This window comes from Urocitellus parryii, chromosome 4 (assembly GCF_045843805.1).
Source record: "Urocitellus parryii isolate mUroPar1 chromosome 4, mUroPar1.hap1, whole genome shotgun sequence".
Taxonomy (NCBI): Eukaryota; Metazoa; Chordata; class Mammalia; order Rodentia; family Sciuridae; genus Urocitellus; species Urocitellus parryii.
Window position 1 is genome coordinate 134,812,422 of NC_135534.1, and position 17,280 is coordinate 134,829,701.

Here is a 17,280-nt window from a genome sequence, read left to right on the forward strand (position 1 = left end):
TTGCAGTGTTAAATATATATTTCAAGAAATTCCATATAACCTTATTAAGTCATAGGAAAATTATAAAGAAACCTCCTGTTTGACGCTCGGTAGAAATAGAAATCATTCTTTATTGTAACCATCTGAGGAGTCTGTGCTCACCAAGACATCTGCAGCCATTTAAGAGTCCTTTGATGAAAACTGTAATACTTATTTGATTTTTTGTGATTATTTATAAAGATAGTAATGAAATGCAACCATCAGAAAAACAAAAAGAATTAGGACAGATGTTGTATTCCTAGCTTCTGATTATCCCTTCCTCCCTTCCTCTTCCTTCCCTGCTGTCCTTTCCTTTCTTTCTATTGTTTCTTAGCCTCCTGGGAGGCAGGGATATTAAGGCTCTTGGTCATAAGGTTATCCTGTGTTTCATTCTCTTCTTCAGTGTTTAATATCTAAATGCACATTTTTATTTTCTTCACATTGTTGGGAGAAAGCAAAGTCATTTATTGTTTTGGAAATCTTAAGATAATTTGAAAGGGAATGAGAATAGGGAGGGAGAAGGAATTTGAAAAAAATGCCACTTCTATTTAGAGAATGAAGTTTTTAGATGGATAGTTTTAGCTTCTTTGTAGAATACATATATTGACATTTGGGGAAATGATTTCCTCTTCTCATCTTGTTTCTTCTAATATGACTCTGATAGGTATTACTGTCAGGCTTACGATAACAGAAAGGGAATGTAAATATGGTGAATACTTGCTTGTCTAGAAACATGAACCCTATTCTTCTCTTTCCAGGATACTGTGCTCTAATTATATCCCATTTCAACATTAGAGAAATGCCTAGAAATTTTAGGCCCTTTTTCCTTTATCTCTCTGAATAGCATTCATACAAATGTATTGTCATTTCCAAATCTAAATCCTGACTAAGCAAATCAGAATCCTGAAAGCATTTCAAATATTCTCCAGGGAAAAGAGCTTTATCAAGTTTATTATGTTAAAAGATGGTGTTATCATAATTTCTTACAAGATCCATGGTTACATATCACTATCAAAATTCCATGCTGAGTGGTGACAGGTTTTCATTTTGTTTATTCTCTTTCGAGCTCATCTGCCTTTGAAGTGGACTCTGGTTTGTCCAGTTTTGCTAAGTGTTCATGTTTTAGGGATGTCATATCCAAGCCATTGTGCCTAATTCAATTATGAGGAGACTGAGACAGTGCTGTGGTCTAATGTGCTACTGTTGTCTATATTTCAGGAACAGGAGAGAGTGGCAAGAGTACATTTATCAAGCAGATGAGAATCATCCATGGGTCAGGATACTCTGATGAAGACAAAAGGGGCTTCACCAAACTGGTGTATCAGAACATCTTCACAGCAATGCAGGCCATGATCAGAGCTATGGACACACTCAAGATCCCGTACAAGTATGAGCACAACAAGGTAGGTGGGACTCCTTGGTGGAACTGTTGCAAAGTGGTCCACAGTAATGCAGCAGTGAGAGTGGTTTCTTCACATGTCTTGAATGCACAGTGGATTTTTGAAATGTACATTTTTCATCTCATCTTAAGACATTTAATGGATATTGAGTTGTTTGTAAATGCATTTTTAAAAAAAAATATCTTTGAAGTTATACCTACAAAAAACTGGAATAGTGTTTAGTCATGCTAGTGAAAGACTGGTATTTGGATGTTTGATAATAAATATAGAGAGGTTTAAAATTCAGGGGAGCACACTGCATTAAGGAGACAGTTGAATCATACAGAGTGGCCAAGGTATAGGAATTCAAAGAGGTGATGGCCTTGCTTCAACTTCCTACTGTTTGTGTTTCTTTGGAAAAAAAAGAAAAAAACAAGCTCAAGACCATTCTGTCTGGTTTAATTTTGAATTTCGTGACTTCCTTTCAGTAGTGCCACAGGCTTCATTTTATTTCAACATGAGCCCATCTGTCACTTCCAATACCTTTCCAACATGTTTCCCTTCAATTGTGTTAAAGTAATGGAAACTTATAAAAATCTCTTGAGAAAGGATTAGGAGAAATAAAATGATTAAAATTTTTGGCTTAGAAAACAGTTAACCTTTTCAATATCTAATATTTTTAGTTCATGAAAACAAATGCTGTAATTGCTTACCCTCTGAATATCATAGAGATCACATACTAAAGAAGGTTGGTGCATCTCAGGGTACTCTATGTTAGAGTTTTTACTGCAGTTGCCCTGTAGAAAGCTCATAGGCAGGGACTATTGCTATACCAGGTTGTACCAGCACTTGCAGAGGCCCCAGCCTGAAGAAAGGAAAATCTATTTGGAATTTGTAGAAATGTCTTTTATACTCTGCTTTCTTCCCTTCCTATTAGTCAGTACATCCCCTTATGGTATATATTCTCTGTGGGTGCTGTCTTTGCTTCTTAGGGCTTATAGGTGCAGGTCTTATGGGAAGCCTCACTATTTGTTGACAAAACATTGCATTTTTACCTATAATTATATTCAAACCTTCAATAAGAACTTTCCTTCTCTTAGTACTCTTGATAAATCCATAAAGGATATTTCCATTTTCCATGATCAGTATGTAATAGCCAAAAGTTGGCATGCCCAATGTGACTCATAAACTGAGATAGAACTCACAAAAATGAATCTGGAGGTAAAACAAGGCAGTTCTATGTACCTTCATCTCTGTTATAATCCAAAGGTTTCTGAATATTTCAGGTGACCTTAAAATCAGGCATTTCTTTTTCTTGAATGTTTCCTTGAAATTCACTGGCAGTTTCTTATCTAATTGATACTGTTATACTTAATTTTCCAATGGCAATAAGAGTTTCCACAAGAAACAGAAATCCTCCACGGGTAATCCCTCCTGCTTGTACTCTGAAATTTGAAAAGAGCTGGGCAGCTTTATGAGCCCAGGAACAGGGTACCTGAACTTTAGTAAGCTCTTCAGAAATCTCAGTGTAGAGTCTGGAATAGGTGGCATGCTTATTTCTTTGTGGTTGTGAGAAAAATTCTGTTGGAGGAAGTTGTTCTTCTTTTTTCTTCACTCTCTTTTTTTAATGCTAGTGATGTTCCCAGTCTCAAAAATCAGTTGATAATATGATTAATTCTGACCAAGTTGTCATGTGTGTTATGTATATTATTTACCAAACACAAACATACAAACTTGCTGGTTTACATGTTGAAATTTAATAAACTCAACCAAAGTTTTACCGACAAATCTTCTATCTTAGATGCTTGAAAAGAATTTTTCAGGGTCTTGCTCTGATATTAGAATTTATAGGAAGATTATTTATTACATGGTCATGTAGAAGATAGGGTAAAAACTTTGCCCTGTTCATGTAACACAATGAAGAGTATTTCCTGCTGTGTGTTATTTGAGCTCTCTTTATGTATAGCAAATATTCCATTATCCAAAATTGTAAACATTTCTGGTTCCAAGCATTTGGGATAAAAGATAATCAACTTGTAGTTTCTCCTTTTAGACTTGGAAGTTTGATGACCAGGGCTCATTTAGCAACTTGGCTGCAGCTGCTTTTGACTAACTTGCCAGGAGTTTTGAGGGCTGTTTGCCTTCTTCCACAGATGAAGCTATGGTTAAGGGTAGAGGGATGCTCAGAGGACCAGTGACAGTATCTCTTGTCCCTCTTGAACAATTCTAGGGAAGGACTTGTCCCAGGAGAGTACCTTGTGCTTTCTGAATTTTCTGTTTCCTGAAAAATTCCGGATTTCAGAAGCCATTTTTCATTTTTCCAACAACAAACAAAAAGCAAAACACTACAATTTTGAAGAACATAACCAACTTATTTCTATTTTTGATCAATTGAATAAGAAGTTTCTTTTTTTCAGCATGAGAGAATTTTCATAATTTACAAAATGCCAAAAGGCTAATTTCATTTTGATATTTTTCACTCATCTAATTACAGCCCACAATAAAGGCAGAATTAATAGATATAGATATATGCTTTTTATCTGTTCATCCTGATAGTTGTTTTATGAAGGTTCTTTACTTGCATGCAACCAAAAGCCAATACTACCCAACTTAAGTAGAAAAATAATTTATAGTAATATGAGCTCATGGGGATAAGAGAGGAGAAGCTGAAGGACTAGACCTTTGAAATCAGAGTGCCTGGGGAACTCATCTGTGAGATGTGATGAGCTCTGACAAGTTTCAGTCTTCTGTCACTTACTCAAGATTCAAATTCCTTGGAAAAAGTACTTGAGTTGTCTGGCCTGGATTCTGTGCAAGCTCTTTGGACAGGTGGAGGCTGAGTAAAGTGATTGACAATCCCAGGGGAAATCTGAGTACAGTTAGTAGAATGAGGGGAATGATGCAGGCAAAAATCACAGCCCTCCACTGGCAAAAAAAAAAAAAAAAAAAAAAAAAAAAGGCAAATTTATAGCAGCAGAAAATGACACAAGATTCTCTATTCTGTATAGAAGCATGTCCTAAAATATAATGTCTTATTCAGGGGAGTAGTGACTTAGTAACGGTTATACAAGAAGGATAAAGTTGAGTTTTAACCCAAGCATTGAATTGCTAAGTAACCTTGAGCTTGTCACATTTCTTCCCTGAGCCTCAGTTTCTTTACTTTCTCAGTCTGAATTTTCTCATTTGTAGAATAGGGCAAAAATATCATACGATTGTTTCAAGTGTTAAATAGATAAAGTATGTGAAGATACCTTGTAGATATTTTTAGAAGCTTGGGAGTAATAATTAGATGAATTGTCATGATGGAGACTATGAACACTATAAACTTCACATCTTGATTAAGAATAAAATAAACAGAATGTAACTTAAATAATAAGACCATATTTAGGAGGTATCTCAGAAAAAGTTTCCTCAGAATGACAGTCATTGAAATGGGATACTAAGGGAGGTAGAGAAATATCCTTATCTGAATGTGTTCAAAAATAGTGACGTGAAATTTTAAAAAGTAATTTGGCTAAAGTGAAGTAAGTGATGGACCCTACAACCTCCAAAATCTTTTCCAACTCTATTTTCCTCCAGAACTTGAACAAACAGATGAAGCTGTGGTTAAATTATTGTATTATAGTTTGGAGCTTTTACCTTTCTAAAACTTGTGTCCATTCTAAAATATTAAAAAAAAAAACAGACAATAAGTAACAGATTTGTTTTGACAGCGAACTATAATCCATTGGAGGAATTTTTCTTGCTTTACTCTTAAATCCCGTAAGTGATTACAATATTTATATCTACATAGGTGTGTGTGTGTGTGTGTGTGTGTGTGTGTGTGTGTATGTGTGTGTGTGTGTTTTCGTTCAGAGTTCAAACTCAGATACAGCCTTTGTGGGGCTGCTGGTGACTGTGATTTTAATAGCATTTCTGGCTGCTAAATACTATAGACAGTCTGCTATTCCTGCATCTACAAATTTTTGAGAGTTTTCTTTTTTTTTTCTTTAATAGTTTATCTAAAGTTGTTTTTTTTTTGTTTTTTTTTTTTTTAAATTCTAAAGGCACTTCCTGGCCAACTTGATGAGTCATCCATCTTTTTCTGAGCTTGGTTGACCACTTTATCATCTCTCCAGGACTCTTCTTGGGAGTTTAATTGTCATTGAGTCTCCAGTAAATATGTCAGCTTTGGAAATCCCTTTCTATCCTTTCTTTTGTCTTTTAATGGCTTTCATATATGTCCTAGCCACATTTTCTTCTTCTCATTCTGTTCTTGTTCCATTGTAGTCCTTAATTCATTTTATAACAATGACAGTCATGTAAAAATAGAAAATGAATATGAGATTTTTAAATCCCTTTTTCTTACCTAACCTTAATCCATAATCCCAAGGCACACCATATCACTTATCTAGGATGAATAGCTGAGTTCATTGACATAAGAGGAAGACTCTGAAACAAAAACTGAGAGTTTTTTCTTTCTTTTTAAAAAATTTTTATTGAAGTACAACTTAAATCCAGAGAAATGTACACATCCTCAGTCTTGAATCTTGTGTAAATTTTCAGTTATGAAAAATTTGCATTCTGTCTCTTAATCTGGATCAGCTTGACTGAAACCTCAGAAGGCTCTTCATGCTCCATTCTAGCCAATACTCCAGGCTCCAAAGGGTGACACCATCCTGCCTTCTCATAACCTTTAGTTTTGTTAGTGGTTGAGCTTGGTATGAATGGAAGCATACAGTAGATATTACTTTGTATCTGGTTTATTTCAATCAACATTATGTTTGTGAAATTCACCTATGTTATTACTTACAATTTATGTATTTATTCTCACTTCTTTACAACAGTAGTGACCTATAGAACTTTCTCTGGTGTTGAGAATATTTTCTATCTGTACTGTTTAATATTAGTAGCCAGTAGTCATAAGTAGCTACTGAGTTTGTGGAGTATTGGTTGTATGACTGAAGAAATGAATTTTTATTTTTATTAAACTTAATTTATATTTAAATTCATATTTGACTAGCAGTTACTATATTGGACATCACAGTTGTATAACATTCCATTTTATGAATATGCTACAGTTTATTTACATATCCTATGTTAATATAAACTGGGGTGTGTTGGTGATTACAGATAACACATTATGAACTTTCATGTACCTGTCATTTTGGTGCAAGGAGAGTACCAGGTATTGAACGCATAGGCACTCAACTACTGAGCCACATCCCCAGTCCTGTTTTGTATTTTATGTAGAGACAGGGTCTCACCAAGTTGCTTAGCACCTTGCTTTTGCTGAGGCTAGCTTTGAACTAATGACCCTCCTACCTCAGCCTCCTGAGCTATTGGGATTATAGGCATGTGCCACCACACCCTGCTGTATCTGTCTTTTGGTGAACATAAGCATGCATTTCTTTAGAGTATGAATCTAGGATTTAAAATTGCTAAGTCAGAAGGTATGTGTATGGTCACTTGCAGTACATAGATATTCCCAGAGATTTTCCAGGATGTACCAATTTACAGTTCCTTTACGTATCTTGAAAGTTCTAGCTACTCCACATCCTTGACAACACTTGGAATTAAATAGTCTTTTTATTTTAGCTATTATGGAGGTTAGATAGTGGTATCACAGTGTTTTTATTTTAACTTTGTGCCTTTTTTGCTATTGGGTTTCCTGATCTCTCACTGTTTTGTATGAGTTCTTTGTACTAAGGGTTTGGATCTCTGTTGAGTAAAAGCACAGTAAATTTCTTCTCCACTTTTTGTTTTACTTTTTATTTTCTTAATGGCTCTTCCAGTGGAAAAAAGTTTCAGTCCGCTTTATCATTTTCCCTCCCTTATAATTAGTGCTTTTTGTCTTTTTAAGTCATCTTTGCCTATTTTAAGGTGATGTAGAAAAGCTTTTGAATTTTTTTTCTTAATTTTTTAATTGCTTTACTTTTTAGATTGAGATTTAAAAATCCATTTTAGATGGATTGTAGAATATGGTGTGAGGTAGAGGTCAAGTTTTAATTTTTTTGTATGAATACCTAATTAATTCACTATTATCCAGGGCAATGCAATATCACCTTTCCACAAATAAAGCGAATATATATATGTATAACGTGCTTTGTTTCTGAACTTGCTATTCTGATCTGTTGTGTTAGTTTTGTTAGTGGTTGAGCTTGGTATGAATGAAGCATACAGTAGATAATACTTTTTGTATATCTTTGTGTCAATATTAAACTCTATTAATGACTGTACTTTGTAATGAGTTCTGATATTTGACAGTAGAAGTCATTCAGCTTTGGTTTTCTTCTTCAAGATTGCACAGGGGGGCTGGGATTGTGGCTTAGTGGTAGAGCGCTTGCCTGGCACATGTGAGGCACTGGGTTCAATCCTCAGCACCACATAAATATAAATAAATAAAAAATAAAAGTATTGTGTTCAACTACAACAACAACAAAAAGACTGCACAGGGAACTGAATTTATTCCCTCATCTTTGAAGGTACATTTAAGGAAAACTGTTTCTTTAACTAGGGGGGCAGATTTCCTAGGGCAAATGTAAATACTTCAGTCCTTCTCTGTAATACAAACATCTTCCTTTTTCTTGAGGTCTCAAATTGTTTTCTTACTCAGTGTATGTCAGCTACATAGCTCAGTACAAGGACTTATTATTTTTCCTAGATTAATAACATGGTATTTAAAAAATCAGTTATCTCATTTATGAAGAGTGATGGAGGGTGGGGTTTCATCATTTAGTAGGGTCAAATTCTTTCTTGCTCTAACATTGTGTTTAATAAGAGTAGGAGCTAGATTCAGTCCAGTGGGGATCTACCAACCTACCTTTGTGCTAATCCCTTTTTGGGCTTTCTGTCTTTTTAAGTCATCTTTGCCTACTTTAAGGTAATGTAGATAATCTTTTGAGTTTTCTCCTTAATTCTTTATTGCTTTGCTTTTTATATTGGGACTTAAAATCCATTTTAGGTGAATTTGTACCACCCAAATTTGGCAGATTTGACACCAATTTTTAAAAAATGTTTCTTATCTTCAAAATCCATAGAAATTAGATTAAACAGTTTTACCTGGATTTCCTTTCTTCATCTTCTGATCTCTGCCTGTTAATGAAGTAGACCATTATATGTGAATCAACGTGAGAGCCAAAAGTTAGGTAAGAAGCAAAGAAAAGCTGATTTTGCCCTGTAAACTACTGTATTTTAGTCATTCCATGTAAAATTTGAGTTCATTTATCTGTAAAGCAGGTAATCAGAAGCAGCTTATTTTGGTGAAGTAGGTGTATTAAGCACAGGCAAAACTGTCCACACACAAATCTATGCACACAAATTTGTCTAATTGTCTTGTACATCAGCAGTGAACTTTGAACACTATACTGTTAAAATGATGGAATACCAACATTCTCTCCATATGTTGTATATGTAATGACTGTCTTTGCATGTTTCCTCAGCATATGTTTTGGGGCCTATATGCATACCGGCCCATCTCATCTGAAAATAGCTCAGATCATCTTTAGCTCATCTACGTCTTCTACATCCATAGCTGAATTCATCTTCAGCTAATCCATATTGTTTAAAATTGGATGAAAGGAAGAACATTAACACTTGAGAACAGAGACTGGGTCTTCATTATTTAAACCTAGCAAAGTTTTGTTTTATTTTTGTTTATTTGTTTGTTTGGTACTGGGGATCCAACCCAGTGTACTTAACCACTGAGCTGTATCCCCACCCCTTTTTGTATTTTATTTAGAGACAGAGTTCACTGAGTTGCTTAGGGCCTTGGCTAAGTTGCTGAGGCTGGCTTTGAACTTGTGATTCTCTTGCCTCAGCCTCCTGAGCTGCTGGGATTACAGGTGTACACCATAGTGCCCGGCTTAAATCTACCAATTTGACACATGTTTCTTGAATGAATGAAGTTGAATGAATGAAGGAACAAGTGTTTGTTTACTGTGATGCACTTTTCATGTACTATGTGGCATAAAAACACAATTGTTGAGTCAGATACAACTTTGAAACCTTCCCTCTACAATAAAAATTTCTGTGTGATATTGAGAAAATTAGTCTTATGATTCCAATTTCCTTACCTATAAAATGGTGGGTGATTATGATGCCTACTTTATAATGTGTCATAAGAATTCAGTTATGCATTCTGTGAAAAGGTTGAAAGTGTTGTCCATAGTTAAATACAGGCGATGTTCTTGCATTTAGTCATTCAACTATTATTTAATCAAATATTCCTGTCTTTTAGTTAACAGCAACCTGTTTGGCAGATTAAAAAAGAAGAAAATGGCAAGCTCTTAAGAACAGTACTGATTTGTCTAAACACATGAGAGAACTCTGCTTCAGCAACTTCTCTCAAAACTACTCTCAGCTGCTCAGACTGACCTGAACAAGATGTCCAGGAACTGGACAGCCACCATCTAAAACACATGTGGTGTAGTTTAGCACATTCTAGTAGGAAGTTGTGAAGCTGGTCATTTGGCTGTTTTTGGTTAACTTCTGGCAAAGCATCAGATGAATACTCTCCTTGTTCTTTTAGACCACGTAATGCATGAGTCCCCCTTTAATTTTAAAACAATGCATCTATTTTAAATTAGTGAGGCAGAATATATTTGTTGGAACCAAGAAAAGTGAATGCTGAATGAAGATCGAGTGAGCTTATGAGGAATGTAGCACTTTCCCATGTCATTTTCACACCACTGCAGAAGTCATTTCAGTGACACAGTTCTTGCTATTGAAGAAATTTGGATAAGGCTTGCTTAGTATTTGACAAAGCCACAATTTTGCTGAAATAAATAACATGCATCAAAGCCTAAAATCTTGTTTATAAAAAACTATAGTCTTCCCTATATTGTTTTACCCAATTTACCTTCATCTGCTACATAACTGTGCTTTTAAATAGTGTGTTTTTTACTTACTCCTGATTTTCATGAGTAAATGCATATTTATCCAAATAGGAATGTCAGCAAGGAAATGCACTTTAAAAATTAATGGCACTTGTGCTTTCCTTTCAAAAGAGATTGTTACATTAAAAGTTGTGATTGGCTCAAGCAGTAGTGCGCTCGCCTGGCGTGCATGCGGTCAGGGTTCGATCCCCAGCACCACATACAAACAAAGATGTTGTGTCCACCGAAAACTAAAAAATAAATATTAAAATTCTCTCTCTCTCTCTCTCTCTCTTTCTCTCTCTCATCTGTCTCTCTCTCTTTAAAAAAAAAAAAGTTGTGATTGTTAATTTTGGCTGTTCCAGTGTAAATGTGTTCTTTGAACACATTTATTTTATGTTTCTTAAAGTGAACTTGCTAAGAAGATATATTTAAGTAATTGTCACCATTAATTTGTAAACTGACTATGCAGTTTTCTTACAGCCTTATAATTATTTAAAATGAAAGGTGACTGAGATGAGCGGCATTACTGGTATGTGTCAAGAAACTTGATTCCACTGCTGAGATGTACTATAGTGTTAGATTAATTGGGAGGTTTTCTGCTTCTTTCAGTTTGCATACCTCCTATGGTTTTGAATTGTGAATTTATGGAGTGTCTTAGACATTGTCACACCTGGGAGGTGATAGGAAATCCTTCAAATCAGTGATCCTATGGTGAGAGAGTTCACCTATGTTGGTGATTGTTTTTATACTTTTTTATTTTGAGATGAGGGTCTTGCTATGCTGCCCATTGTGTTCTGTAATTGGTGGACTCAAGCAATGTGAACTCAAGCAATTCTCCAGTCTTGGCCCCCTGAGTAGCTGGGACTGAAGATGTGTACATCCTGCCCAGCTTTCATTACTAATCTCATCTTAGATCTCTTGACCTTTTTTAGCCATTTTACTGCTTGAATGCAAATAGCAAGGGGATGGACATTAAAATACTTTTGAATTCAATTATCTTGTAATTGACCTTGATCCTGTATTCCATATTATCATGGAAATTTTAGTATTATCATTGTCATCAGAAGTTCTGCCTTCCCCAATTTTGGCCCATTGCAATGCCAGTATGAATGTACTTCTTCATATCAGAGCAGTAGGATTAGCATAAAGATGGCCAGTATCATCTACTTTGTAGATGGCCTTTGTAGAGGTTGTACAATTTGTGCCCAGCTGTGGCAGAAAATGGTGTTCTGAGGAAGGGTGCCTTTTTCTTTGTACAACACTATCTTTTTGCCATGCCTTATCTGCAAATGGGTTACCTTTTTCTAATACGCACAGAAGGTAAGTATGAGAGTGGCAACTTTGTCATCCTAACCGAAAGTGAGGCTGGGGCCAGTGCTTTTATATTCTATAGCAGTGCTTCTGTGACACATCACAGAGGAGTCTTATGAAAACACCTACTGTGTTTCAGTGTATCTGGGGTGGCCTGAGATTTGTCTTTTCTAACAAGTCCCCAGGCAGTGCTGAAGCTTCATGAAGTAGAGTCATCTTGGAAATAACTGACTCTGCCAGTAGAGGGAATATGAAACCATCAGTGGTCTAACCTTTTGAGAGAAGGTCCTACAACCTGTTTTTCAATAGCATTCAACCAACGGATGTTAAGCAAGTCACTTGAAATTTTCTACCTTATGGAGTTTTTATCAGAAAAAGGAGGAGAATAATAATGGTTCTCACTTCATATAGTGGGTGTGAGCCTTAATAAGAAAATGCAGATCCATAATTTTAGGATAGGGACATTAGCATGGTAAGTACCCATCAAATAAATGGTGTTGAATTCTTCTTAGAAAGTGCTAGTTCAGGAGAGTTGTTTGGGTAAAATGAAGAATAGTTGAGGGGAATTTGCTAATCGTTTAAAGCTGTGACCCAAGCATGAGACTTGAGGGTTCTCATTATAAGATAAAATAGTGGTTTCTTGGAAGTAATGGTCTGACCTTCATAGAGCCCAACTTCTAGAATGTAGATAGAGGCGGCCCCTAATGGGCTTGATGGATTACTGATAATGCCGAGATCAGGGAGCAGGACTTGTTCTTGACAGCTAAGGTATCTTGACTCCAGAGTGGTTGTAGGGAGGAGGCAGCTAGTCTAATAAGAAGATGGGGAGAGCTGGGGTTGTGGATCAGTGATAGAGTGCTTACCTAGCACATGTGAGGCACTGGCTTTATCCTCAGCACCACATAAAAATAAATAAAGGTATTGTGTCCATCTAGAACTAAAAAATATATATATGTTAAAAAATATTTAAAAAAAAAAAAGACGACATGGGGAGAGAAGGAAAAGGGAAACTGTGAACCTCTGCAAAGAAAAAATACTCTTGGGACAAACCCAGTGTCAGGATTTTTCTTTAATACATTCAAGATAGTGTGAGGTAGGCCGTAGTATTCTAATTTTATAGATGAAAAATATCTTAAATCTATGCTCCAAATCATTCAGTTTGTGAGTTAATGGGGCCGGATTTTAAAATCGGAGCTAGACTTCATAATTCTCAAATGGCAGCTCCTGTGCTTGACTCATAAACATCTTTGGCCTCTAGTATCCACCCAAATGTAATTTCTTTGTGAGAGGAAATGGAGTTACCTGGGCTACTCCACCTGTCTTTCCCACTCCTTAGCCAGCTTTATCTTGAGAGAGTTGAATACTCCATGAGGCTTCCAGCCAAGACCATTGTGCTCACTGCTGTTTTGTCAGGATCTAGCAACCCCAGTTGGGTTTAGTAAATATTGTAGAATGAATGAATCAAAGTTTAATCAGAGATAACTGATCGTGATCCTGCTATTATCATGGGCCTTTAATTCTTATAATCATCCATTAGATTTCTCCCTCATGACTATATATTCTTTCAATTTACTCTTTATTTTCAATTAATCCACACATGTAACATCTAGGTTATATCTAAGTAAAGGCCAGGAGAAGTATAATATTGTGCTTTGCTTATGGGCACTTGCAATCCCTGTGGAAAGGTTAGATGCACAACAAAATTATTTCCTTCTTGAACTTGTAGTCAGGACAGATTTTTCTACACAAAAGTATATGTTCCTTTTGTCCCTTTCATAATTTCCTTTTGTCCTCCTTCCAGCTAATCTGGGTTAATGAATGTAGTGATACATCTGACAGTGTTGGGTGTCCGTGTTCAAACAATGTCCCATGTAGAGATCTTTGTTAGGAGCCAGGAGAAGGTCTGAGCTACCACTGCATTCTTGGCCTGACACTGGGTTTTGATCTACATTACAATAATTGACAAAATGATTTTACTCTGACAAACTTAGTATCAAATCAACAGTCATTGTAAAGGTTATGCAGCAGAAAAACTTCTTGACTGTGAGATAAGATGTGTAGCTATTATATGTGAAATTAAGAAACCTAATTGAGTATTTTCATAAGGACTGTTTTTTTTCCCAAATGGAAATACATAGACTTTTATAGACATAGAGATAAATGGGCTAATTACAAAAAGAAAATTCAGATAACATAGAAAACCAAAGTAAAAATCACTTGTAGTCTTACTATGTGAGAAGCCACTGTGAGTTTTATAATACATATAATTTCTGAGTTATGGCTATACACAAATGAAAGTAGGTTCACCATTCCTTATATAAACTCCTTGAGATAATTAAAAAAAAATTTTTAGAAAGATAATATGAGAAATATACTGTGTAATTCCCATTGAAGTTTGGGTAGTACACTGTAGTGAATTGTATTAATATTTCAATAGCAAATGTTAATATTTATATTTGGTGCAATAGATAATATTTACAGGTTTTACATCAGGTCATGTTTTCTCATAAATGAATTTTTTAAGTAAAATCTGTCAGTTCTTAGAATTTTAGAATTTCAGATTACAGATAAGGGAGGGTGAACCTGTATATGAATACTAATTATATTTCATCAAGTATAGGTTGAGCCTCTCTCATCTAAAATCCAAAATTCAAAAGGCTCCAGAATCTGAAACTTTTGTGCTAATACATGAGTTCACACAATGGGTTGTAGTCAAAAAGCAGGTGCACTAAAATTAATGTGTAACATTACCTTTAGGTTATGTATATAAGGTATACATGAAGTATACAGGAATTTTATGTTTGGTCTTAGATCCTATCCCCAAGATATCCTGTAATCTACATGCAAATGTTCCAAAATCTGAAAAAATCCAAAACTGGAAACATTTTTAGTCCCAAGCTTTTTGGATAAGGGATATTCAGCCTGTAAATACCAAAATACCCGTTTTTAAACTTGCTTTTCATTTATTACCATAACGAATATCTTTGCAGGATTAAATTGCTAGAAATGGAATTGCTGGGCTACAACCTATGCACATTTTTAAGACATTTGATAAAGATTGTTAAATAGTCATCCAGAAAGATCATACCTAATAACAATGTAGGATCTGAACTTGCCCAATTTAACCACATTCTTGTCACTCTGAGTTTAAGTGATAGTATAATTAACATTTTTAAACATTTATGATAATAGTTCATTTCATAAGTGTTTGGCCATAGGATTTTGCCTAGATTGATTCCAGAAATTGTGATATTTTTCAACCACTAAACTGGGACTATTTATCTGACCTTGTCTTTGGAGCTGTTAATTACATGTCAAGTGTGATCATTTGCATGGGTTATTTCATTTAAAAAGTAATCATGATGAAGAGCATGTCTGTAGTTGTCAGGAAGCTCAGGCCAGACATGTGTTTAAACCCTAGCTTTCACACTGTTCTCATTCGAGATGTGGTCATCACAGTGTCTGTCCCCTTGGTTCCTTTAGCACAGATAAAGATGGCAGTGCATATCGCCAAGGAGTCTTCCAAGGATTACTTGGAGAGAAATTTCCTGAATACCAAAAAGATATTTACCTGTCTCCCAGCCAAAGGCTTCAGTCTGAATGATCATCAACCTGTAGATGAAAATAAGCATGTCTGCCCTGTCTTTCTGTACAGCTGACTTGTGCAGTTTTCTGACAGAGTGAGATAATAAGGCCACAATTCTTGTTCTGAAACAGCAATTTTAAGTTTTATTTGCTCAGTCTACAGGGTCTGAAAAATATTTCCTAAACCTGAAGCAGAGATAAACTTTGGAATCATCTGGGAGCTTAATTACTACGCAGACACATGAACCCAGTGACCAGAGAACCTAATCCAGCAGGTCTTGGATTAACTTTGGAAGAAGGTTGCCCAACTCTGATTTTAAATCATTTATTTAAACAGTAGTACTAGTCATAGAAGTGATTTTATAGTTGTAAATATAGGTATTCTTATTATATAATAGCAGTATAAATAATTATAAAAATTCCTGTTAATAGTACTCTTAATGTTTTAAATATTCAGTATCTGATGCGGTTAATCAGAGTTTCACATTCAGTGAATGAAGAACTTTTGGATTCATCATCCTTAACATCTGACTGTGTCCTATTTGAAATAGGACAATCCTTAACTTTTGAATAGAGAAATTATTTTAGGAAAGAAGAGAGCAGTTTTCTTTAGTTGGTCAGCAGAATACCACAGGCATACCAAACATTTCCTACTAAAATTATGACACTATTCTATAATTTATTGTATTCTGCATATTAGTTATGTGTATCTTTCTTTTTGAATCTTTGAAATGAGCCTGAGTAGAAAATAGTAGCTTTCATGGAAGTCCTTTCCAAATATTATTCTAACCAATTATTCAAGAAAACAGAACACCTGCAACATTTTCAAATAGCTGATGTGGTTCAGTATTTTGGAGTTTAAAAACTTAGAATATTAGTCAAAACCAATTTAAATTTGGTTCATCCCTGAAGATTTGCTAATTATTTGACCTAAGCATTAATTACTATGAAACTTGTTCTTAAAATACAAACAAATGCAAACTTCATCCTCTCTATCACCCAGATACTTGCATGTTTTGGAAATTGATTATTTGTGGTCCTGCAGTCAGTTGCTTACTAAGCTAAAAGCCAGAATATGCCAGGCTTCCCCTCCAAGTCAAAGCAGGAATATCATTAATCTCCCAATAACTTGCTCCAGCAGTTTCCCCCAAGCAGGCAAAAGGGCCCTGCTTTGTCTTTCATCATTACATTTGACCTGGCTAGCTGAAAAAAAATTATCCAAAGTGATACATAAAGTCAAAAAATGGGATTCTACATCAAGTACAACCAGAAGAATGAGAAATTATACTGCATCTATATATAATGTATCAAAGTGCATTCCACTGTCATGTATGACTAATTAGAACAAATAAAAAAATAATAAGTAATTCTGTGTCCTTGTAAGCAAATTTAATTTACATTTTGCCTTCCATTTGAAAGTAATTTAACAGAATTTGTGAGGTGTTTTGTTTATCTTTTTATTTGAGCATTTCTCTAATAAAACAGTCTGGCCTCTAGGTATGAAGCAGAGAAGTAGGTTTTAGGTGACCTAGAAGCCATGCACAACCCTGGTGCTATAGCTAGAAAATGGAGGATTCACTTTTAGATGTTGTTCTCTTTCTCTCCTTTAGAAGAATATGATATAAAGTACATAAGCTTATACTTTAATGATCGGTTTGGAGAGGAAAAGCCAGTAGAAGTTAGTTTGCTTCCTACCCTGGTCAGTTCTGCTTCTCAGAGTGTTGCCTGTTTACCTATAAGCCAGGTAAAGCCTAAGTAGAAGTCAATTTTAGCCCCTGGGAGAAAAGAGAAGGGAATTATCATTTTTTTGAGAGCTGCTTATCCCTACTAGGTACCAGTGTCTCAGGAGCTTCTTCTAAGGGTCCCATTTTACTCCTGACCCTTCCTGCTATTGTCCTTTCCCTACCATAAAAAGAAAACTGAGGCTTTGCATGGTGAGATAGCATTCATGTGGCAGAGTGGTATAAAGTGCCTCTAGAATCTCTCGCTCAGGCTGCCTGGTAGAGTTTATCATCAGACTGCCTCAGTACTTTAGCTCTGCTCTTGCAGCCAAAGTCCTGTGGCTGTGTCTACTTACACGGAATTGAACCTGGGCTACTGAAATCTTAAACTTTTGTGTCCAGTCTGCT

The 17,280-nt window shown here is 35.5% G+C and overlaps 1 protein-coding gene across 2 annotated transcripts in view; it reads left to right on the forward strand.

Moving 5' to 3' along the window:
* Positions 1–17,280, forward strand: part of LOC113186547 (guanine nucleotide-binding protein G(q) subunit alpha) — a 285,871-nt gene that overhangs the window by 101,252 nt on the left and 167,339 nt on the right. For both annotated transcript variants that reach the window (XM_026394018.2, XM_026394019.2), the window contains exon 2: positions 1,237–1,421. In XM_026394018.2, the coding sequence (XP_026249803.1) occupies positions 1,237–1,421 (185 nt within the window). The remainder of the gene's footprint in view (positions 1–1,236; positions 1,422–17,280) is intronic.